The 22,986-nt window shown below is 48.7% G+C and overlaps 1 protein-coding gene across 3 annotated transcripts in view; it reads left to right on the top strand.

Annotated features, from left to right (window-relative positions):
• The window catches only part of PALM (paralemmin), a 49,510-nt gene that overhangs the window by 4,037 nt on the left and 22,487 nt on the right, over nt 1-22,986 (top strand). For all 3 annotated transcript variants that reach the window (XR_014543355.1, XM_083594789.1, XM_083594790.1), the window contains exon 2: nt 19,571-19,619. Coding sequence is in view for 2 of the 3 variants with exons in the window: in XM_083594789.1 (XP_083450915.1) it covers nt 19,571-19,619 (49 nt within the window). In the remaining variant the exon portion in view is untranslated. The remainder of the gene's footprint in view (nt 1-19,570; nt 19,620-22,986) is intronic.

The following is a 22,986-nucleotide window of genomic DNA, read 5'->3' as shown; positions in this document are numbered from 1 at the left end:
TTCCAGGACTCTCTTTAAAGTAGTGCGGTGCTCCTTTCAACATATCGTGCATTTGGGGCCTGAAATCCTGAAGGATTTCCACGAAAATGTTTCTTTCAAAATGCAGACTGATGTGGAATATGGAATAGGTAAAGGTAAAGGGACCCCTGACCATTAGGTCCAGTCGTGGCCGACTCTGGAGTTGCGGCGCTCTTCTCACTTTACTGGCTGAGGGAGCCGGCGTACAGCTTCCGGGTCATGTGGCCAGCAGGACTAAGCCGCTTCTGGCGAACCAGAGCAGCGCACGGAAATGCCGTTTACCTTCCCGCCAGAGTGGTACCTCTTTATCTACTTGCACTTTGACGTGCTTTTGAACTGCTAGGTTGGCAGGAGCTGGGACCGAGCAACGGGAGCAACGGGCTTAGTCCTGCTGGCCACATGACCCGGAAGCTGTACGCCGGCTCCCTCGGCCAGTAAAGTGAGATGAGCGCCACAACCCCAGAGTCGGCCGCGACTGGACCTAATGGTCAGGGGTCCCTTTACCTTTTACCACATGGCAAATAAACGCAACTGAGAGTTTGCCAGCGTTTCCGGGGCGAATTTCTCCCAGTGGGGGGTGCGATTCGGCTGAACGTTCCCAATTCCGATGTGTGCGTCTTCACACACACACACACTTTACCCCTGGTCTACGCATTTGTTCTGGGCACGCGACTTGGCTGCAAAATTCAGAGTTCGAAAAGCGTCGACCTCTGTTTTGCAAAGTACAACTGGGTTCGCTTTAAAAGGTGGCTCAAATCTGAATTCCGCTGCCTGCCCCAATCCCTAGTCCTGTGCGACAGCCTTGCAAGTCTTAACCACTGGGCCTGCTGGCTCCTCAGGGGCCGGACTCTCCTGCAACTAGTTTCTTAACTTCGGCTAGATCTCATTAGTGTGGGTTTCAGTTAGGCCCCCAGCTGCTTTGCGGAGAGATTAAAGCAGATCCAATCAGCCGCTCAGCTTCTCCTCCTCTGCATCTGCAAACTGGTTCCCCGGGCTCCAGAGAGCATTGCTTTTTTGACTCACAGAACCGTAGAATTGTATGCGAGGCACCCCATGTGGTCATCTAGCCCAACCCCACACAACACAGGAATGGCAGCTAAAGGGGGTTGTTTTCTGAGCGAAGTTTATCCCGTAGCTTCCCAGTGCATGTTTGTTTGCTGTTGTTGTTTAGTCATTTAGTCATGTCCGACTCTTCGTGACCCCCTGGACCAGAGCACACCAGGCACTCCTGTCTTCCACTGCCTCCCGCAGCTTGGTCAAACTGATGCTGGTAGCTTCGAGAACACTGTCCCACCATCTTGTCCTCCGTCGTCCCCTTCTCCTTGGGCCCTCCATCTTTCCCAACATCAGGGTCTTTTCCAGGGAGTCTTCTCTTCTCATGAGGTGGCCAAAGTCTTGGAGCCTCAGCTTCAGGATCTGTCCTTCCAGTGAGCACTCAGGGCTGATTTCCTTCAGAATGGAGAGGTTGTGGATCTTCTTGCAGTCCACGGGACTCTCAAGGGTCTCCTCCAGCACCAGAATTCAAAAGCATCCATTCTTCAGCAATCAGCCTTCTTTATGGTTGATCCAGCTCTCCCTTCCATACATCACTACTGGGAAAACCATAGCTTTAACGATACGGACCTTTGTTAGCAAGGTGATGTCTCTACTTTTAAAGATGCTGTCTAGGTTTGTCATTGCTTTTCTCCCAAGAATGTTTGTTTAGATCTTATTAAAATTTACCATATATACCACCTGATTCGTATTTTAGAAACAGCTTCCAAGCAGGGGAGTAGCTCTAGGAAAAACCTCTTCCCTTCCACTTCATCCCCCCTTTCAGACCCCAGACGCTCAACCCAAGCGCAAACGGGCCAGCAAACCTTCATGTGGCCTAGTAACTTGGCCCAGACTTATTTTGCAAAAAGCCGCTTTGCAGAACCACGCATTTGTTTTGTTTTTGCTGCCACCGGGAATCAGATGGCTTTAAAAGCAGATTAGACAACTTCACGAAGGAGAAGCAAGGAGGTTTCGGCAGCGGTTAGACGTCTTCGCAAAAGAGAGCCTCCAGGTCCAGGCATAGTCTACCTCTGGCTTTACCTCACCTGGCAAAGGCAGCCTATCTCTGAATGTCGGTTGTTGGAGATCCGAAGCAGGGATCCCAAATGCAGAGAATTGCATTTTCTTACCTTCTTCGGCTTCCTTCTCCTGCTGTCGGGTCGTCTCTTGAGCTTTTCACGGACCTGCCTATTATAGGGTCCTTTTTTGTGTGTGACAAATTTGTCACGCCCTTCCCCCCCCCCAATATCTCCCCTCCAAAAAAACCCCCACAAACTTTTTGAGCTATTTCTAAGAACCTTTCAGGGGGGAAATCAACACTTCCGACATTGGGTCACCTGGGTTTTCCCCAGTACATTTATGAGATTTTCAGAAATTCCGCCCGGGTGCTATTTCTGACGCCCCTGGCGGTGGAACCAAATGGAGCCCCCATTTCCAAGAGTAGTCTACCTTGGAATGCAACCCGCTGTCTGGAGCGCTGTGGGAAACGGGCTAGATCAAAGCTAAAATTTCCTTTCCCCCACAATCACGGAGAAAATAGCTGCAGCTCAGTTCCCTCTGCTGTGAACCGCGGACTTTATTTATTTGTTAATTGGTGCGTTCGCTATTTACCGTATTTTTCGCTCTATAAGACGCACCACACCACAAGACGCACCTAGTTTTTGGAGGAGGAAAACAAGAAAAAAATATTCTGAATCCCAGAAGCCAGAACAGCAAGAGGGATTGCTGCGCAGTGAAAGCAGCAATCCCTCTTGCTGTTCTGGCTTCTGGGATAGCTGCGCAGCCTGCATTCACTCCATAAGACGCACACACAGTTCCCCTTACTTTTCAGGAGGGAAAAAGTGAGTCTTATAGAGCAAAAAAACGGTACTTTGAAACCAAAAGAGTTGCTTGGATGGAGGTGCCCACATGTCTATATGTGTATGTTGGGGCACGAATGTCCATAATTGCTTCAATTTCTTTTCCGGGAGAGACGGGACAACTTTATTTGATATTTATTTAAGGGGCTGCTTGATTGCTACACTTGTCGATGCACGTTGTTGAGTTACCTGTGCAAAAGAAAGGAGGAGAAGGTCTTAGGGAAAGGGGCAGGCTTTATTTTTGATGGTGGGGAAGGCCATACGGAGCGAAGGAGAGCCTTTTGATTCACATTCGAAGGCGAAACTTCTCAACCCACACTTTCCCCAAACAATATGCGCAGCAGATCGCAACCGTGTCCTGTGAAATTTTCAGCGCTCCAAATTTTGCAATTTGGAGATGCGGGTGGCGCTGTGGGTTAAACCACAGAGCCTAGGGCTTGCCGATCAGAAGGTCGGCGGTTCGAATCCCCGCAACGACGGGGTGAGCTCCCGTTGCTCGGTCCCTGCTCCTGCCAACCTAGCAGTTCGAAAGCACGTCAAAGTGCAAGTAGATAAATAGGTACCGCTCTGGCAGGAAGGTAAACGGCGTTTCCGTGCGCTGCTCTGGTTCGCCAGAAGCAGTTTAGTCCTGCTGGCCACATGAACCGGAAGCTGTACGCCGGCTCCCTCGGCCAGTAAAGTGAGATGAGCACCGCAACCCCAGAGTCGGCCATGACTGGACCTAAAGGTCAGGGGTCCCTTTACCTTTACCTAAATTTTGCAATGCGGTTTTCCTTCTGGACGAGTAGTGCGGGGAAAGAAATAGAAAATGCGTAAAACTTGGCTAAACCGTGCATTAAAATGCATGGTTATCGAAAAGAAGGCGCAAGGATTGTATTGTATTGTGGGGAGCTGTTTTGCAGAAATCTGTATATTAGGCAAAACTGGATCCTAAAATGGGTGCGTTAGAATAAAATCACACCGAACCGCTGGTGAATTTTCACGAGGACTTTTTAAAGAAAAAATTGCAAACTGATGGAGAAATGAAGACCGGATACATGAGAAACTGAGGTTGCATTTACACAGAGATGATGCTTCAAACCGTCATGGCTTCCTCCCAAAGAATTCTGGGAACTGTAGTTTGAGACGGAACAGTTGTTTGGAGACTCCCTTCGTCCCCTGCCGGAACTACAGTTCCCAGAGTTCTCTGCTGCGAAGAGGAAATGACTGTTGATACACTCTGGGAATTGTAGCTCAGGGATGGGAATAAAAGAGTTCTACTAACAGTTAGCAAATGCTTATCAAACTACAGCTCCCAGAATCCCTTAAGGCAGGGGTGCCTTAGGATTTTACCCCAAAGCTGTTGAGCTTTTCTTAGGATTTGACCCCAGAAAATAAACTGAAATTTGGCCCCCAAAACGGACTTTGTACATGCCTGCCTTAAGGGAAGAAGCCGTGGCGTTTTTGAGTGGCGTCACCGGGCTTTAACGTGGCCTGGGAGGAGCGCAAATTGCACTTCAGGCCGTCCCTAGTGGGGAAGAGGCGCTCCGTGGCGAAATGCAGCAACAGAGCGTGATTCGAATCCAGAACCTTCCCTTTTGTGCACAATGAGGCGGAACTAAATGGGCTTCGCTTGCCCATTGTCCACGGGGCTCTGAATGGCTGAAAATGAGGCCGGATAGCCAGCAAGCCCTTCTCCCTCTCTCTCTGATGCTGGCCGTGTTTGAAACATTCCCTTCACAGCTGAGATAGCTGCTGACCCAGCAGGTTTCTCTAAGCAAGGTCAGCTCAGGTTATGCTGAGTCCGTAGCAGTTTTTCCCAGTCTTTCGAACTGCCGCCCGGCCACGACTCCCCTCTGCAATGCAAAGCAGCCCTCCCTCTCCGTTTCGTTTTGCACCCGGGTCCCAAACGGTCCTTCCTTCCGCCGGGAGGGTCTGAGAGCTGTGTCCCGTTTGGTCCTCAAAGCATCCCTGCTGGGATGGCAGAGAGGAAACCATAGGTGCCCACAACCCTGGGTGCCTCTGCCAGGGAATTGGCCCCAATACAGTGGTCCCTTGGTTCTCAAACTTAATCCGTTCTGGAAATTCCGTTCCAAAACCAAAGCGTTCCAAAACCAAGGTGTGCTTTGCCATAGAAAGCAATGCAAGACGGATCAATCCGTTCCAGACTTTTAAAAACAGAAATTTAACGAGAATTTGACTATTTAACGAGACCGTTGATCCATAAAACGAAAGTGATAAACGATGTACTGCAGTCACACAATCAATCAATCAATAGATTGATCGATCAGTAGCTGAACTGGGTTCCACGCAGTCGCAAAAACAAAACAGAAAGAGCCACAGAAACGCAAAATAAATAGAAAAACAGACCAACCTTGGCGTGAGACTCAAATCGGAAGTGTAACACTCAAAACAGAGCATGTTTGGCTTCCGAAAAAAGTTCACAAACCGGAACACTTCCTTCCGGGCGTGCAGTGTTTGGGTTCCACGTTGTTTGGGTACCAAGACATTTGGGAACCAAGGCCTTGCAAAATACCTTTCCAAAAGAAAAGCCCTGCGCTTCAGTAATCGGTTTCTGAAAATCCAAGATGGACAAACGAAAGGAAGTCCTGTGTAACAAGGCGTTTGGGTTAGCAGGGTGGCTACAGACTCCCTAGGGGAGTGGCTACAGGCTCATGGGCGTGGCTACAGACTCCCCAGGGTAGTGGCTACAGGCTCATGGGCGTGGCTATAGACTCCCCAGGGGAGTGGCTACAGGCTCATGGGCGTGGCTACAGGCTCATGGGCGTGGCTGCAGGCTCCCCAGGGGAGTGGCTACAGTCCCATGGGTGTGGCTATAGACTCCCCAGGGGAGTGGCTACAGGCTCATGGGCGTGGCTATAGACTCCCCAGGGGAGTGGCTACAGGCTCATGGGCGTGGCTACAGGCTCATGGGCGTGGCTGCAGGCTCCCCAGGGGAGTGGCTACAGTCCCATGGGTGTGGCTATAGACTCCCCAGGGGAGTGGCTACAGGCTCATGGGCGTGGCTATAGACTTTTTCAGGGGCGTGGCTACAGACTCCCCAGGGGAGGGGCTACAGACTCAGGGGCATGGCTACAGTCTCATGGGCGTGGCTATACTCCCCAGGGGTGTGGCTACAGACTCCCCTTGAGGGTGTGCAGCTATGGACCCTCCACGGCTACTGACTGCTCTTGGGGTGCAAGTGCGAATCCTGGTGGAGACGGTCACAACCACTCCAACATCTATCGGGTCCACGGCCGGAAGCCCCCTTGCGACCCACATCCCCGATTCCACAGCGTCTCCAACCGAGCCGTGTTTTGCCCCCCTTCCCAACCTGCGGTTCGCTTTCCACCAAGCTAAAGAGGAGACGAGAGATTCCAGGTGGCCTTCGAATCGTGGCAGATGCATTAGGAGGACGGCGGCGGAGAGAGATGCTTCGCTGGCGGAGCCCGGGGAAAATGGAGGCCATGAATATTTGATGGAAGAGGATGTTTGGAGGAGGAGAAGGCGGAAAAGGAGCTGGATTCCCCCCCCCTTAATTATTATTTCCAGGCAAGCCTGCTTGAGGCATTTGAGTCGCGTTGATTCTTTCCCACCACACCGAGCATATTTATGAATGAAGGCCGCTGTTTCTGCTGCAGCCGAGGCCTGAAATCATTGCTTCTGCCTGTTTCCCCCACCACCACCAAACCCCCCCCCAAACCAGCCGCAGAGGGCAATTCCTCCAGGTCTGAGCCTGCAGGGCTTACTCGGGAGTAAGCTGGGGACCTACCCCCGAGTAAGCACGCTTAGAGGGTTGGGTAATGTTAATTCTCTGTTGCAAGATCACATCAGGATGATTTCTTTGGTTGCTAGCCTGAAGTCATAACCATGTTGAAGGAAAGGAGGAGAAGTTCCTAGCTTACACGGAATATTTTTCTTAACCTCTGGCTCCCTGCAGCAAGCCGCAATGTTGGAAATGTCAAAATTACACCAGAGCGAAGAAGGTCCATCAATTTTGGCTCAAGGTGGGTGATGGCTGGGGAATTTAAAAAGCACACAGCTACATCCTTGCAGAGCCTACATTTTGAGTTTAAAAGTTCCTCCGGCTGGTCCAATAGCTATCGGTGGTAGGGCAAGGCAGGCATAGTGGCACAGGAGACAGGGATAGGTGGAGGGACGCGGGTGGCGCTGTGGGTTAAACCACAGAGCCTAGGACTTGCCGATCAGAAGGTCGGCGGTTCGAATCCCCGCAACGGGGTGAGCTCCCGTTGCTCGGTCCCTGCTCCTGCCAACCTAGCAGTTCGACAGCACATCAAAGTGCAAGTAGATAAATAGGTACCGCTCCGGCGGGAAGGTAAATGGCGTTTCCGTGTGCTGCTCTGGTTCGCCAGAAGCGGCTTAGTCCTGCTGGCCACATGACCCGGAAGCTGTACGCCGTCTCTCTCAGCCTGTAAAGCGAGATGAGCGCCGCAACCCCAGAGTCTGCCATGACTGGACCTAATGGTCAGGGGTCCCTTTACCTTTACCTTTAATACAGGGGTACCCTGGTTCTCAAATGCCTTGGTACCAAAACAACTTGGAACCCAAACACTGCAAACCCGGAAGGAAGTGTTCCTGTTTGCGAACTTTTTCCGGAAGCCGAACGTGCTCCGTTTTGGTGCCACTCTTCCGATTTTAGTGTCACGCTGAGGTCTGTCTGTTTTTTTGCTATTTATTTTGCGTTTTCGTTTTTGCGGCTCTTTGCTTCGTTTTTGTGACTGTGTGGAACGGATTGATTGATTGTGTGACTGCAGTACATTGTTTATTGCTTTCGTTTTATGGATCGGTGGTCTCGTTAGATAGTAAAAATCCATGCTAAATTGCTGTTTCGGGGGTTGTTTTTAAAAGTCTGGAGCAGACTAATCCGTTTTGCTTTGCTTTCTATGGGAAAGTGTGCCTCGGTTTTGGAACACTTTGGTTTTGGAACGGAATTTCCAGAATGGATTACATTTGAGAACCAAGGTACCATTGCAGATCCTCCTATGTAGAGGGTGAACAAGAACTAACGTGAAGGAGGTTTGTGGATTTGGGAGAGGAAATTGTTTAGGTGCTTCTCCTGGTGGTCTCAGGCCAAGGGAATTATGGAGCAATCCAACAATGACCACATTGCAAAATTTAGAGAACAGCGGCATTTCAAACTAGGGATGGGTTTCCGTTCTCATATCCCCACCCTGCCCCGAACCATTAGATCGGTTTCCCTTTAAATGTGGACTGGATCCAGATTGTGACCCACACCCCTAATTGGGGGGGGGGATTTCAGGAGCCTGGAGAAGGGGGGGGGGAAACAATGTTTTCAGGGGAGAAACGTTGGAGGGGATGGAATAAGATGTCCCTATTTTCAGGGGAGAAACGTTGGAGGGGATGGAAAAGTCAGATAGTTGTTTATTTCCTTGACATCTGAAGGGAGGGCGCCACCACCGAGAAGGCCCTCTGCCTGGTTCCCTGTAACCTCGCTTCTCGCAGGGAGGGAACCACCAGAAGGCCCTCGGGAGATGGACCCAGGTGTCCGGGGTGGAGACACTCCTTCAGGTCTACTGGGCCATTTAAGGCTTTCAAGGTCAGCTGGACCCAAGTATCTGACTTTTAGAAGACATCTGAAGGCAGCCCTGTTTAGGGAAGCTTTTTAATGTTTGATGTTTTATCGTGTTTTTAATATTCTGTTGGGAGCTGCCCAGAGTGGCTGGGGAAACCCAGCCAGATGGGCGGGGTATAAATAAGAAATTATTATGAGGATGATCCTTTATTCGGCTCTGTGCAAAACTCGCACCCAGGACTTCTCTTCTGAGAATAAACTGGTTTATTGGGCAAACTGGGACCAGCTCCCCTTAGCGTAAGGCTTGTGCCAGATGATCTGTTGTGCAAGAGCCAGGGGGCAGAGGGGGGCGTTGTTTTAAAAACGCGTCGTTTGGCGATGATATAATGAGAAACTGGGGCGGGCTGGCCGGCAAACAAACATTATTGTTCCGCGTTAGGGGTGTGGAGAGAGACAAAAGGTCGCTAGACCTTTCCCTACAGTCCTGGAATAAAACGCCCCACATCAGCAAGTAGGGGGAAAATATTTTGCTCGTCAGCTGAGTGGAATTGTCTGAGAGAGAGAGAGAGAGATCAGCAAAGATCAGGACATCGCATTTGCAATTTCTTTACAAAGCTCCGAGCCTCACAAGGGGAGAAATGTTGGAGGGGATGGAATAGGACGTCCCTATTTTCAGGGGAGAAACGTTGGAGGGGATGGAATAGGACGTCCCTATTTTCAGGGGAGAAACGTTGGAGGGGATGGAATAGGACGTCCCTATTTTCAGGGGAGAAACGTTGGAGGGGATGGAATAGGACGTCCCTATTTTCAGGGGAGAAACGTTGGAGGGGATGGAATAGGACGTCCCTATTTTCAGGGGAGAAACGTTGGAGGGGATGGAATAGGACGTCCCTATTTTCAGGGAGAAACGTTGGAGGGGATGGAATAGGACGTCCCTATTTTCAGGGGAGAAACGTTGGAGGGGATGGAAGGCCCTCTGTCTGGTTCCCTGTAACCTCGCTTCTCGCAGAGAGGCAACCGCCAGAAGACCCTTGAGAGATGGACCCCGGTGTCCAGGCTGGACGATGGGGGTGGAGACAGGGATAATGACTGGCCAAAGTAGCAGATGAATGCTGGGTCCCCTATAGACCCCTTCGGTCCAGCGTTCTCCCCAACTGCCCCGTGTCCTGAGTTCAAGTCTCTCAGCCCTTTCCCAGATGCATTTAGAAACCAGCTGCCTCCTCGCCTCCTCTCCCGAGCGATTCATCTGTTTTATCTCTGGCTGGGAAGCAAATCACACCAGGCTTGAGACGTGCGTACGAAAACACACACACACACACACAAGCAAAACACTTATCCTGTTAGTCACACTTGGCACCTCCAGCCCTTGTTCCTGCATGAGCGACGCAGAACAAAATTGCCAATGGTTTCTCTCTTTTTTAAAACAACAACAACAACAGCCACACACACTCACACCAAGCCAGCCTTTCTCCATCAAAGTTTCCCTTTCCCCCCCACGCCCAGGAAAATATATATATATATATATATATCTGCAATTGTTTTTCCGCTGAATCTTGGCTGGGTGAGATCATAGGGCGGGTTGTGGCTGCAAAGATTAGACTCCTCTTGAAATCATCACCCGGGGAGATCCACATCTCTGCTCCCTTTTGCAGCAGGTGGTTCGCCGCCCCCCACCCCAAATAAAAGCTGGAGGGGTGGATAAATTTTGGGTTCAAGGCTCTGCACAGATGGAGGGAGAAAAGGGTTGTTTTGTTTTGGGCAGGGCTCGGCGCATGGCAAAGAAGCGGTGGGAAACGATACGGAATAGAGGGTTTCCGGAAGATATCCTGCGCTGGGGGGTTCTGGGGCAGGTGGGACAATGGTCACCCCCTGTCCAGCCGCAAAGGGAAGGGTGCTTTTGCCCCTGGGGCAGGGAGAGATGGGCAAGTGAGATATTTGGACCCAGGGGGTGATGGAGGAGACCTTTGTTCCCGGAGAGAAATGGGGAAGAGAGCCCTTTGTCCCGGGGAGAGATGGGCGAGAACTTTAATAATAATAATAATAATAATAATAATAATAATAATAATAATAATAATAATTTATTATTTATACCCCGCCCATCTGGCTGAGTTTCCCCAGCCACTCTGGGCGGCTCCCAATCAAGTGTTAAAAACAATACAGCATTAAATATTAAAAACTTCCCTGAACAGGGCTGCCTTCAGACGTCTTTTGAAGACAGGATAGCTGCTTATTTCCTTCACATCTGAAGGGAGGGCATTCCTCAGGGAGGGCGCCACCACCAAGAAGGCCCTCTGCCTGGTTCCCTGTAACCTCACTTCTCGCAGCGAGGGAACCGCCAGAAGGCCCTCGGGAGATGGACCCCGGTGTCCGGGCTTAACGATGGGGGTGGAGACGCTCCTTCAGGTCTACTGGGCCGTTTAGGGCTTTAAAGGTCAGCACCAACACTTTGAATTGTGCTCGGAAACCTACTGGGAGCCAGTGCAGGTCTTTCAAGACCGGTGTTATGTGGTCTTGGCAGCCACTCCCAGTCCCCAGTCTAGCTGCCGCATTCTGGATTAATTGCAGTTTCCGGGTCACCTTTTAGAAGACATTTCAAGGCAGCCCTGTTTAGGTAAGCTTTTAATGTTTAATAGACTATTGTATTTTAATATTCTGTTGGAAGCCGCCCAGAGTGTCTGGGGAAAAATTATTATTATTATTATTATTATTATTATTATTATTATTATTATTATTATTATTATTATTATTTGCACCCAGGGAGAAAGGGGCAACAGAGTCCTTTGTCTTTCCAGGGATAGACAGCGGTACCTTGGTATGCTACGTGTGTGGGGTGTCATCGTGGTGGGGAGTCCTGGGCTGTGTTGCGGACAAGGCTTTGGGGACTGAATTTGCCCTTACAAGTGGTCTTAACCCTGACCATTAGGTCCAGTCGTGACCGACTCTGGGGTTGCGGCGCTCATCTCACTTTACTGGCCGAGGGAGCCGGCGTACAGCTTCCGGGTCATGTGGCCAGCAAGACTAAGCCGCTTCTGGCGAACCAGAGCAGCGCACGGAAACGCCGTTTACCTTCCCGCCGGAGCGGTACCTATTTATTTACTTGCACTGGTGTGCTTTCGAACTGCTAGGTTGGCAGGAGCAGGGACCGAGCAACAGGAGCTCACCCCATCGTGGGGATTCGAACTGCCGACCTTCTGATTGGCAAGTCCTAGGCTCTGTGGTTTAACCTACAGCACCACCCGCAAGTGGTCTTTTTTTTTTTTTTTTAAATAATTTTTATTACGTTTCTTTTCATAATTTTGACAATTCAATACAATACAGAAACACCCAAATACAAGAAACAATTTTTGATTTTTTTAACAAAAAAGAAAACCATTGGACTTCCCCACACCTTCCAGATCTGCGTTCTTTGTAGTAGCAATATCAGCAATTTGTTACCTTATTTCAAACCTTGTTGGAACTTTCCATTATTATGTACCCATATTCAGTATATTGTATCTTAACTTTGTTACCTTTTAAAATAAACATAAAATGTTTGATTCACATTGACTTCTTTTCTCATTTGTCATTAATTTTACCATTTGCTTAATCATATTTGCTAAAGCGTAACCTTTCCAAAAACATGCACTGTCTTAAAGTTCATACAGCTTATAGTATTTTTGCAAATAGTCTTTAAATTTTTTCCAATCCGCCTCGACTGATTCTTCATCCAAATCTCGGATTCTGCCGGTCATTTCAGCTAGTTCCATATAGTCCATCAACTGCGTCTGCCATTCCTCCAACGTGGGTAAATCTTGTGTCTTCCAATTCTTTGCGATGAGTATTCTTGCTGCTGTGGTAGCATACATAAACAGAGTTCTATCTTTCTTTGACACTTTCTGGTCTACCATGCCCAGCAGGAAGGCCTCTGGTTTCTTGGGAAAGGTATACTTAAATACCTTTTTCAGTTCATTGTAAATCATTTCCCAGAAGGCCTTCACTTTTGGGCAGGTCCACCAGAGATGAAAAAATGTCCCTTCTGCCTCCTTACATTTCCAACATTTGTTATCAGACAGGTGATATATCTTAGCTAGCTTGACTGGGGTCATGTACCACCGGTATAACATTTTCATAATATTTTCTTTCAGGGCACTACATGCCGTGAATTTTATCCCGTTGTTCCATAACCTTTCCCAGTCTTCAAACATAATGTTATGTCCGACATCCTGTGCCCATTTTATCATGGCAGATTTAACTGTCTCATCCTGTGTATTCCACTTAAGCAGCAAGTTGTACATTCTCGATAATACCTTAGTTTTTGGTTCTAACAATTCTGTCTCCAATTTCGATTTTTCCACTTGGAAACCAACTTTTTTATCCAATTTAAAAACCTCTTGAATTTGAGCATAGTGTAACCAATCTCGCACCTTATTTTTTAGTTTATCCTTACTCTGCAGTTTCCAGTTGTCTCCAATTTTTTCGATTATTTCCCAATATTTCGGCCAATAGGCCTCCATGTTGGGTCTTTTTCGAGCCTTGGCCTCCACTGGTGATAGCCACCTCGGGGTTTTACTCTCTAATAAGTCCTTATATTTCATCCAGACTGCAAAAATTGATTTTCTGACAATATGATTTTTGAACAGTTTATGAACCTTAACCTTGTCGTACCATAGATATGCATGCCAACCAAAAGCATTATCAAACCCTTCCAGATCCAGGACATCAGTGTTTTCTAACAAAAACCAATCTTTCAACCAGCAGAAGGCTGCAGATTCATAATATAACCTCAAGTCCGGCAGGGCAAACCCTCCTCTTTCTTTCGAGTCAGTTAGTATTTTAAACTTTATTCGAGGCTTTTTGCCCTGCCAGACAAACCCAGATATATCCTTCTGCCATTTTCCAAAACATTCCACTCTGTCCACGATCTGTAGGGTCTGAAACAAAAATAACATTTTCGGCAATACATTCATCTTTATAGCTGCTATTCGACCCAACAAGGAAAGTTTCAATCTTGACCAAATTTCTAAGTCCTTCTTAATTTCCGACCAACATTTTTCATAATTGTCTTTAAATAAGTTCAAATTTTTGGAAGACAAATAGATCCCTAGGTATTTCACCTTTTTAACCACATTTAATTCTGTTTCTCTCTGAAACCCCTCTGTTTCTGTAGATGTCAAGTTTTTGGCCAAAACCTTAGTCTTTTGTTTGTTCAACTTAAATCCTGCAACCCGACCAAACTCATGAATAAGTTCTAAAACTCTTTTTGTACTGGGTTCTGGCTCCTGTAATGTCAAAACTAAGTCATCTGCAAAAGCTTTCAGTTTATATTGTTTCACTCCGACCTCTATCCCTTGTACCAACCGGTCCTCCCTAATCATGTTCAATAGCACCTCCAGGACTGAAATGAATAAAAGAGGGGATAGAGGGCACCCTTGTCGTGTCCCTTTTTCAATTTTAAATTCCTCCGTCACCACATTGTTCACTATTAATTTAGCTTTCTGTTCTGAATAGATTGCTTCTATTCCATTTTCAAACCCCCGTCCCACTCCCATCCCTTCCAAATTTTTCTTCATAAACTTCCAAGATATATTATCAAATGCTTTCTCCGCATCAATGAAGATTAAAACCGCCCTTGTGTTCCTATTGGTTTGCAATAGTTCCAAAATGTCAATGATGTTTCTGGTATTTCCATATAAATGTCTACCAGGGAGAAAGCCAGCTTGGTCCTTGTGAATTACTTCATTTAAGACCTTTTTAAGTCTGCTTGCTAAAATGTCTGCAAATATTTTGTAATCCACATTCAGGAGTGAGATGGGACGGTAGTTCTTAAGCTGGGTCTTTTCAGATTCTAGCTTGGGTATCAATGTGATGAATGCTTCTTTCCACGTTTCCGGTGCCCTCTTCCCCTCCATGATCTGGTTGCATACCTCCATCAAAGGCTGTGTCAAGTAGTCCTTCAAAGTCTTGTAGTATTTGGAGGTAAGCCCATCCGGGCCTGGAGATTTGCCAAGTTGCATATTCTGAATGGCACCTTCAATTTCCTGTTGAGTTATTTTACAATTCAAGATTGATCTTTTATCTTGGGTTATCTTGGGCAAGTGGTCTTAATGATCATTTATTCCTCACCTTGATAGGCTGTGCAGTATAGTGGTTAGAGCACCCTGCCAGGACCCTAGGGCAGCAAAGAGAGCTGCCAGGAAGTGTGTGCAAGAGACGCCGCTTGTTCCAGACGCCGCTCCCTCCTCTGGGTATATTTATTTGTGAGATAAGTCTCATCTGAAGGCCACCTCCTTCGCTCCCCCAGAGCATCCTCGTTGCCGGGCTAATCTCTGTTGCCACGGCAACGACATCCTCAGCACCCTCCTCCCTGCTCCCTCAGCATTATAAATTACGGCTAAGTGGCTTCCTTGGTGGAGAGGGAGAAGGGGCTGGATGGCTTCTGCCCTGGTGGGGGTGGGAAGATGAAAGAGAGAGAGAGAGCGCATTTTGACATGCCCAAATCCCGGCCCTGTCAGGAGTCTTCCGTTCCCTCTGGAAATCAAGAAGATCTGAAAGGGATGGGTGTGTTTTTGTCTCAGCAGCAGCGTCTGGTGGCCATGTGGCCCACATCACTCGGCACGCCAGAATTTGAACCCAGGACCAAAGTGTACTGGAAGAAGCAAAGATCACCAGTGTCGAAGCAACCTCAACTTCGCTGGACTGGTCATGTTGTGCGGATGCCTGATGGTCGCCTTCCAAAGCAACTCCTCTATTCCGAACTTAAAAATGGAAAGCGTAATGCTGGTGGCCAGCAAAAGAGGTTCAAAGACTCTCTCAAGGCAAATCTTTAAAAATATAGTATAAACACCAACAACTGGGAAACACTGGCCTGCGAGCGCTCCAGTTGGAGAACAGCCTTGACCAAAGGTATTGTGGGCTTTGAAGACACCCAAACTCAGGACAAGAGGGAGAAATGTGCCAAGAGGAAGGCACGCTTGGCAAACCCTCGCCATGATCAACTCCTGCGTGGAAACCTAATGTCCCCACTGTGGAAGGACGTGGGGATCCAGAATTGGTCTCCACAGTCACTTACGGACTCATTGTTAAGACCGTGTTTATGGAAGACAATCTTACATGTTTGATGCATTATGGTATTTTAATAGTTTGTTGGAAGCCGCCCAGAGTGGCTGGGGAAGCCCAGTCAGATGGGTGGGGTATAAATAATAAATTATTATTGTTATTACTCGGCTACAAGGGATCGCCCAAGATAGCAGGCAAGAATTCGGTCCACACAACGCAGCTGGCTAAAGGAGGGAACTACACAAGCTGACCAAACAAATATCCATAGGGACAAAGGCCAGGTTCTGCACTTAGGCAGGAAGAACCAGATGCACAAATATAGGATGCGGGACACCGGGCTTATTAGCAGGACATGGGATAAAGGATCTGGGGGTCTTGGTGGACCGCAAGCTGAACGTGAGCCAACTCTGTGATGCAGCAGCAAAAAAGCGAATGCTATTCTAGGCTGCATCCACAGAAGTCTAGTGTCCAGATCAAGGGAAGTCATGTTGTTGTTGTTTAGTCATTTAGTCGTGTCCACCTCTTCGTGACCCCCTGGACCAGAGCACGCCAGGCACTCCTGTCTTCCACTGCCTCCCGCAGTTTGGTCGAACTCATGCTGGCAGCGTCGAGAACACTGTCCCACCATCTCGTCCTCCGTCGTCCCCTTCTCCTTGTGCCTTCATCTTTCCCAACATCAGGGTCTTTTCCAGGGAGTCTTCTCTTCTCATGAGAAGAGAGTCTTCTCATAAGGTGGCCAAAGTCTTGGAGCTTCAGGATCTGTCCTTCCAGTGAGCACTCAGGGCTGATTTCCTTCAGAATAGAGAGGTTTGATCTTCCTGCAGTCCATGAGACTCTCAAGGGTCTCCTCCAGCACCAGAATTCAAAAGCATCCATTCTTCGGCGATCAGCCTTCTTGATGGTCCAGCTCTCACTTCCATACATCACTACTGGGAAAACCATAGCTCTTACTATACGGACCTTTGTTGGCAAGGTGATGTCTCTGCTTTCTAAGATGCTGTCTATTCTGCCTTGGTCAGGCCACACCTGGAATACAGTGTCCAGTTCTGGGCAGCACAATTTAAGACGGATGTTGAGAAGCTGGAAGGTGGGCAGAGGAGATGATGATCAAGGGCCGGGCTCAGCAAACTTTTTCTATCTGGTGTGTCTGTATGTGTGTGTGCAAAAATATAATCCCCTTTTGTCTCTAGCAATCTCCCTACCCGGTTAATTAACATCTTACTAATGATGTAAGCGGCTGCCTCCCAGGGGTGTGTATGTGTGCTTTTTCGGCTAAAAAGACTGCGTCTCTTGAACTGGGAAAAGTTTTTCCCGCCTTCATTTTAAGGGCACAGGAGGAGGTTATTTTCTGGCCGTTTGGCGCAGAAGGCTTTCGCCGCCACTCGAACGCAGGACAATGTAGGAAGCGGCGAACAACAGACGGAGGAGGAAGTATCTGCTTTTAGCTACAAAAATGTGGAGAATAGGGACGAGGGAGGGAAGGGGGGGTCAGATGCGGGGAGGAAGAGGTCGTTTGGTGTCCGCCTGCTGTGTCCGGTTCATTGTATCTGAGCCCCCACAACAGAAATAAAACCCCTCCCCAAGTCTTCCTTGCCCCCCCCCAGGATGGTGGGGCTTTGTTTGGTGGAGAAAAGAAAAAATCTTTATTTCAGTAATAGAAACATGAGAGTCTGCTAGATTGGGGCCACAGCCAGTGCCGGATTTACGTATAAGCTAAAGAAGCTATAGCTTAGGGCCACACTCTCTTGGGGCCCCCCAAAAAAAATTAAAGGGGGGGAACCTGGATGTGTATATTTCCAAAATATAATCTATCTATCTATCTATCATCTATCTATCTATATCTATCTATCTTTCTATCTATCTATCATCTATCTATCATCTATCTATCATCTATCTATCATCTATCATCTATCTATATCTATATCTATCTATCTTTCTATCTATCTATCTATCATCTATCTATCATCTATCTATCATCTATCTATCATCTATCATCTATCTATATCTATCTATCTTTCTATCTATCTATCTATCATCTATCTATCATCTATCTATCTATCTCTATCTATCATCTATCTCTATCTATCATCTATCATCTATCTATATCTATCTATCTTTCTATCTATCTATCTATCATCTATCTATCATCTATCTATCTATCTCTATCTATCATCTATCTCTATCTATCATCTATCATCTATCTGTCTGTCTGTCTGTCTGTCTGTCTGTCTGTCTATCTATCTATCTATCTATCTATGCCAGTGTCAGATTTACGTATAAGCTAAACAAGCTCTAGCTTAGGGCCCCACTCTCTTGGGCCCCCCAAAAAAATTTAAAGGGGGGGGACTGGATGTACATTTCCAAAATATAAGATAAAAAACAAATAAAATAAGACCTACATACAGCAAGAGTGTTTTGTGTTGTGTCGGCACCTATGGTGTAAGTCCTGGGCCCCGCCTGCTTGCCTGTTCCCTAAAATATCCCTGGTTTGCTCCTTTCTATATATAGGGTGCCTACATTTTGCTCTTTATAATTATTAGTAGTTTGCATCATATATTTACACCTCTTGTTGATAAAACCCATATTATTTGATAAACCCCGTATTTTGTGATGTGCAAATGGCTTGAGATACCTATGAGGTCCATCAATTGCCATATAGCATATATTCAACACAAAAAAACAGCGGCAATTTGTTGTTGACAAAGGACAGCTGGACATATAAAGGGCCCCGTTACCTTCAGGAGCTGAGGGCCGCATCAAACCTAAATCTGGCCCTGCCCTGGAAAACAGGGGCACTTGGAGGGTCTGTCTACTGCGTGTAGGAGGAATAATGCAGAGAAATGGGTCACCATAGGTAGATTTGGGCTTGCCGGTTCCCCCGTGAAACAACACGTCGGGAACCGCAACCTTGCGTCAAAGCGGTTCCCGCTTCTTTTCCCTGCAAACCGAGAGTTTGGCGTTCCATAAAAGCGTCGACGCTCTCTAACCAGGAATTTTTGCAGGTGTCAAAAAAAGGTGTTTTAAAGGCTTCTTGGGTTTATATGGCAAGGTGCTGCGATGATTGTCGGGTGTGTGCATGCATTTGTGTGCCGACCAGCTCGAAATCAAATCGAAAGCCACTTCCGGTCAGTTGCTATTTTGGGATGGGATTTAGTCACAAATTGGCATATTCCAGTTTCCAGCTAGAAGCAGGTGTTTTTGCAGGAAGGAAAGTGATGGGGAGGGCGGGGCGAAGGACCGAGAGCTGCGGCGCGGCAAAACCTTCGTGCAAACCCATTGGAATGGAAGCGTGAGAAAGAGGCGACGTTGGTTGATCTTCCTGCAAACTTCACAGGGCGAATCCTCGATAAACGTGCTGCTAAACCAGTATTTTAAAAAGTGAAAATCCGGGTGTGAGATTGAAATTATTCCGCCCTCCCCGTTGCAAATCAGGTTTATTGTTAAAATGTACAGACTTTCAGCCGTTTGCAAGAAGCAAATCGAACACGTGGTTCCCCCAGATTCGGCTAAAAACGCAGCTTTGCAAACAGCTGGGTTTTACTTCGTTCCCGTTGTCTGTGTTGGACATGACTGTCTTGCTCGTTTTCTCTCTCTACAACAACCCAGCGAGGCGGAGAGGCGGGCGTTGGTTCAAGGTGGCTGATTTCGATGTTTATAGGGCATCTATGTGTCCCTTGTGGCGCTGTGGGTTAAACCACAGAGCCTTGGACTTACCGATCAGAAGGTCGGCGGTTTGAATCCCTGCAATGACAGGGTGAGCTCCCGTTGCTCGGTCCCTGCTCCTGCCAACCTAGCTGTTCGAAAGCATGTCAAAGTGCAAGTAGATAAATAGGTACCGCTCCAGGGGAAGGTAAACGGCGTTTTCGTGTGCTGCTCTGGTTCGCCAGAAGCAACTTAGTCCTGGTGGCCACATGACCCGGAAGCTGTACGCCGGCTCCCTCGGCCAGTAAAGTGAGATGAGCGCCGCAACCCCAGAGTCGGCCACAACTGGACCTAATGGTCAGGGGTCCCTTTACCCTTTACCTTTATGTGTCCCTTGAAGTCTGAATTCCTGCGTCTTCTTAAGTCTTCCTCTTGTCTTTCTCTCCAGGATCATCGACACGAGTACAATTCAGCAGGAAAGACTCCAGGCCATAGCGGTAAGTCCTTGATTTTGCATCCTAATAAAGGATCATCGTCATCATAATTTCTTATTTATACTCCCCCCCAATCTGGCTGGGTTTCCCCAGGCACTCTGGGCGGCTCCCAACAGAATATTAAAAACACAATAAAATATCAAACATTAAAAAGCTTCCCTAAACAGGGCTGCCTTCAGATGTCTTCTAAAAGTCAGATACTGAGGTCCAGCTGACCTTGAAAGCCCTAAATGGCCCAGTAGACCTGAAGGAGTGTCTCCACTCCCGAGCTCAGCTGCCTGATAATGCGGTGTTCTCAAAAGGGCACCCGATGGGCACATACGTTGGGGGTCCAAAGACCTCTGTTTGCCCGGCTCTGTCCGAATTGGCGGTGCCAAATGGCGGGGAAAGGTCAGCTTGTTCCTCACGGCCTCCCCAAATTTGGCTGCCCCATCTTCGCGGCTCGAGGAGGAAGCGGGTTACCGGGGGACCCCTGCCGCGCAGCCCTGGCATCTGGCTGGTGTTGTAGCTTCGCCGGCTTCAAAAGGCGGAGAAGAAAAGGGCCTATGTCAGGGACCAGAAGAAGGATGCCATTGTCTCCGAGAGAGGCGCGTTCGAGCTGAAGGGAGAGCTCCACATTTGTAGCTCTCTCTCAAGGTTACAACCCGGGTTTGGGAAGATGCAAAACAGGCCGGGAGATAGCGAGCTTTCTTGCTTTCACCCTCCTCCCTCCCCAGGAAGGAATTGAGCTCATCGGTCAGATAAATGGCATTTTCGCCCCAGGGATAAATCTGAGAAACGGGGGCACCGTCATGCGGACGGCCGACTGGACACCAGGTCCCCTGTCCATTCCTCTTCCCACTCTGCCTTTAGCATCCCCTCTCCCCTGAAAAGAGGGACGTCCTATTCCATCCCCTCCAACGTTTCTCCCCTGAAAACAGGGACGTCCTATTCCATCCCCTCCAACGTTTCTCCCCTGAAAACAGGGACGTCCTATTCCATCCCCTCCAACGTTTCTCCCCTGAAAATAGGGACGTCCTATTCCATCCCCTCCAACGTTTCTCCCCTGAAAAGAGGGACGTCCTATTCCATCCCTTCCCACGTTTCTCCCCTGAAAAGAGGGACGTCCTATTCCATCCCCTCCAACGTTTCTCCCCTGAAAACAGGGACGTCCTATTCCATCCCCTCCAACGTTTCTCCCCTGAAAATAGGGACGTCCTATTCCATCCCCTCCAACGTTTCTCCCCTGAAAACAGGGACGTCCTATTCCATCCCCTCCAACGTTTCTCCCCTGAAAATAGGGACGTCCTATTCCATCCCCTCCAACGTTTCTCCCCTGAAAATAGGGACGTCCTATTCCATCCCCTCCAATGTTTCTCCCCTGAAAATAGGGACGTCCTATTCCGTCCCCTCCAATGTTTCTCCCCTGAAAATAGGGACGTCCTATTCCATCCCCTCCAACGTTTCTCCCCTGAAAAGAGGGACATCCTATTCCATCCCCTCCAACGTTTCTCCCCTGAAAATAGGGACGTCCTATTCCGTCCCTTCCAATGTTTCTCCCATGAAAATAGGGACGTCCTATTCCATCCCCTCCAACGTTTCTCCTGTGGAAATAGGGACGTCCTATTCCATCCCCTCCAACGTTTCTCCTGTGGAAATAGGGACGTCCTAAGGAAAAGCAGGACATTCCGGGATCAGATCAGAAACTAGGACGGCTTCTGTAAATCCGGGACTGTCCCTGGGAAATAGGGACACTCGGAGGGTCTGGAATCTACTGGAAAAGGGGCATCGTTGGGGTCTTTTGCCTCCTGCCCCTTTCTCTCTCTCCCCCCTCCAGTAATGACACCCCTGTTTTCATCGGAGAAACATTGGAAGGTATGCAATGCAAGGAGACCAAAGCCAAGTGTCTCGACTGGCCCCGGTTTCCCGGAAAATAAATCACCGCTCGCGATTCATGCCACCCGCCCCTCTTTTGGCACTGGGTGCCGTGGCTGAAGGCTGTTCCCCCTCCGCCGCTTGCAGTACACCGTGTTCCTGGCCTCTCCAAATCACCCATCCTGTACAGATCTCGCAACAAAGAGCATTTATGTCGGCTTTAAGGCTAGGAAGGGAAAGCACACACCCCCCCCACACACACAATTGTCCTGTAATGATCTGTTATCAACAGCTCAGGAGGATGAAGTTTTGCACCCCGCTGGGCATGTGATGGGAGGCTACCCAAGCGCGGCAGGACACCCTGAAGTCCACACTAGCACATTTAGAGACACGGGGAGGCCAAGGCTGCGTCTTACGGCTTTTTAACATGTGTTTGTGGGAAGAAGGGGGTCCTGTCTACTTCAGGGTTGTCTGAGCGGCAGCTCGCCCGAGTTTCAAACTCAGGGTCCTGTCCCAAACTTTCCCGGTGAGGCCAGGAACTGAGAGTTTCCACCTGCCAAAGCAGACGTCCAGTGGCTGAGCTACAAGATCCTAGTCCTCATGGTGGGTTTAAAATTGACGTGTCTGAATGGTACTGAGTGGTGTTGCTCCTTCAAGTGGTCAAACACGGACCGGAGCGAGTCGTACAGGATGATGGGGATGAAGATGTCGGCGTCACTCTCATCCTTCTCATAATTCTCCAAGACCTGCAGGAGATGGAAAGTTAGTTGGTGTGGAGGACTCCCTGGTCCTGAATGGGGTGACTGTGCCCTTGAAGGACCAGGTGCGCAGCCTGGGAGTCATTCTGGACTCACAGCTGTCCATGGAGGCGCAGCTCAGTTCTGTGTCCAGGGCAGCTCCATCTGGGACGCAGGATGAGACCCTCCCTGCCCACAGACTGTCTGGCCAGAGTGGTGCATGCTCTGGTTATCTCCCGCTTGGACTACTGCCATGCGCTCTCCGTGGGGCTGCCTTTGAAGGTGACCCGGAAACACAACTAATCCAGAATGCGGCAGCTAGACTGGGGACTGGGAGTGGAGACCATATTACCCCGGTCCCGAAAGACATACATTGGCTCCCAGGACATTTCCGGTCACAATTCAAAGTGTTGGTGCTGACCTTGAATCCCCTAAACGGCCCTGTATCCCTGAAGGAGCATCTCCACCCCAGACACCGGGGTCCCTCTCCCGAGGGCCTTCTGGCAGTTCCCTCATTGCGAGAAGCGAGGTTGCAGGAACCAGGCAGAGGGCCTTCTCGGTGGTGGCGCCCTCCCTGTGGAACGCTCTCGAGGAGATAAACAGATACCTGACTTTTAGAAGACATCTGAAGGCAGCCCTCTTTGAGGAAGTTTGGCGTTTTATTACGTTTATATATGTGTGGGAAGCTGCCCAGACTGGCTGGGCTGACCTGGCCAGATGGGTGCGGAATAAATAATAAAATTATTATGGTCATGATTCGCCCTAGGTGGGCAAGCTGA

Source organism: Podarcis filfolensis, assembly GCF_964270895.1.
Source record: "Podarcis filfolensis genome assembly, chromosome: 18".
Classification (NCBI taxonomy): domain Eukaryota; kingdom Metazoa; phylum Chordata; class Lepidosauria; order Squamata; family Lacertidae; genus Podarcis; species Podarcis filfolensis.
Note: the sequence above shows the minus strand (reverse complement) of the source record. Positions and strands in the feature narration are given on the sequence as shown.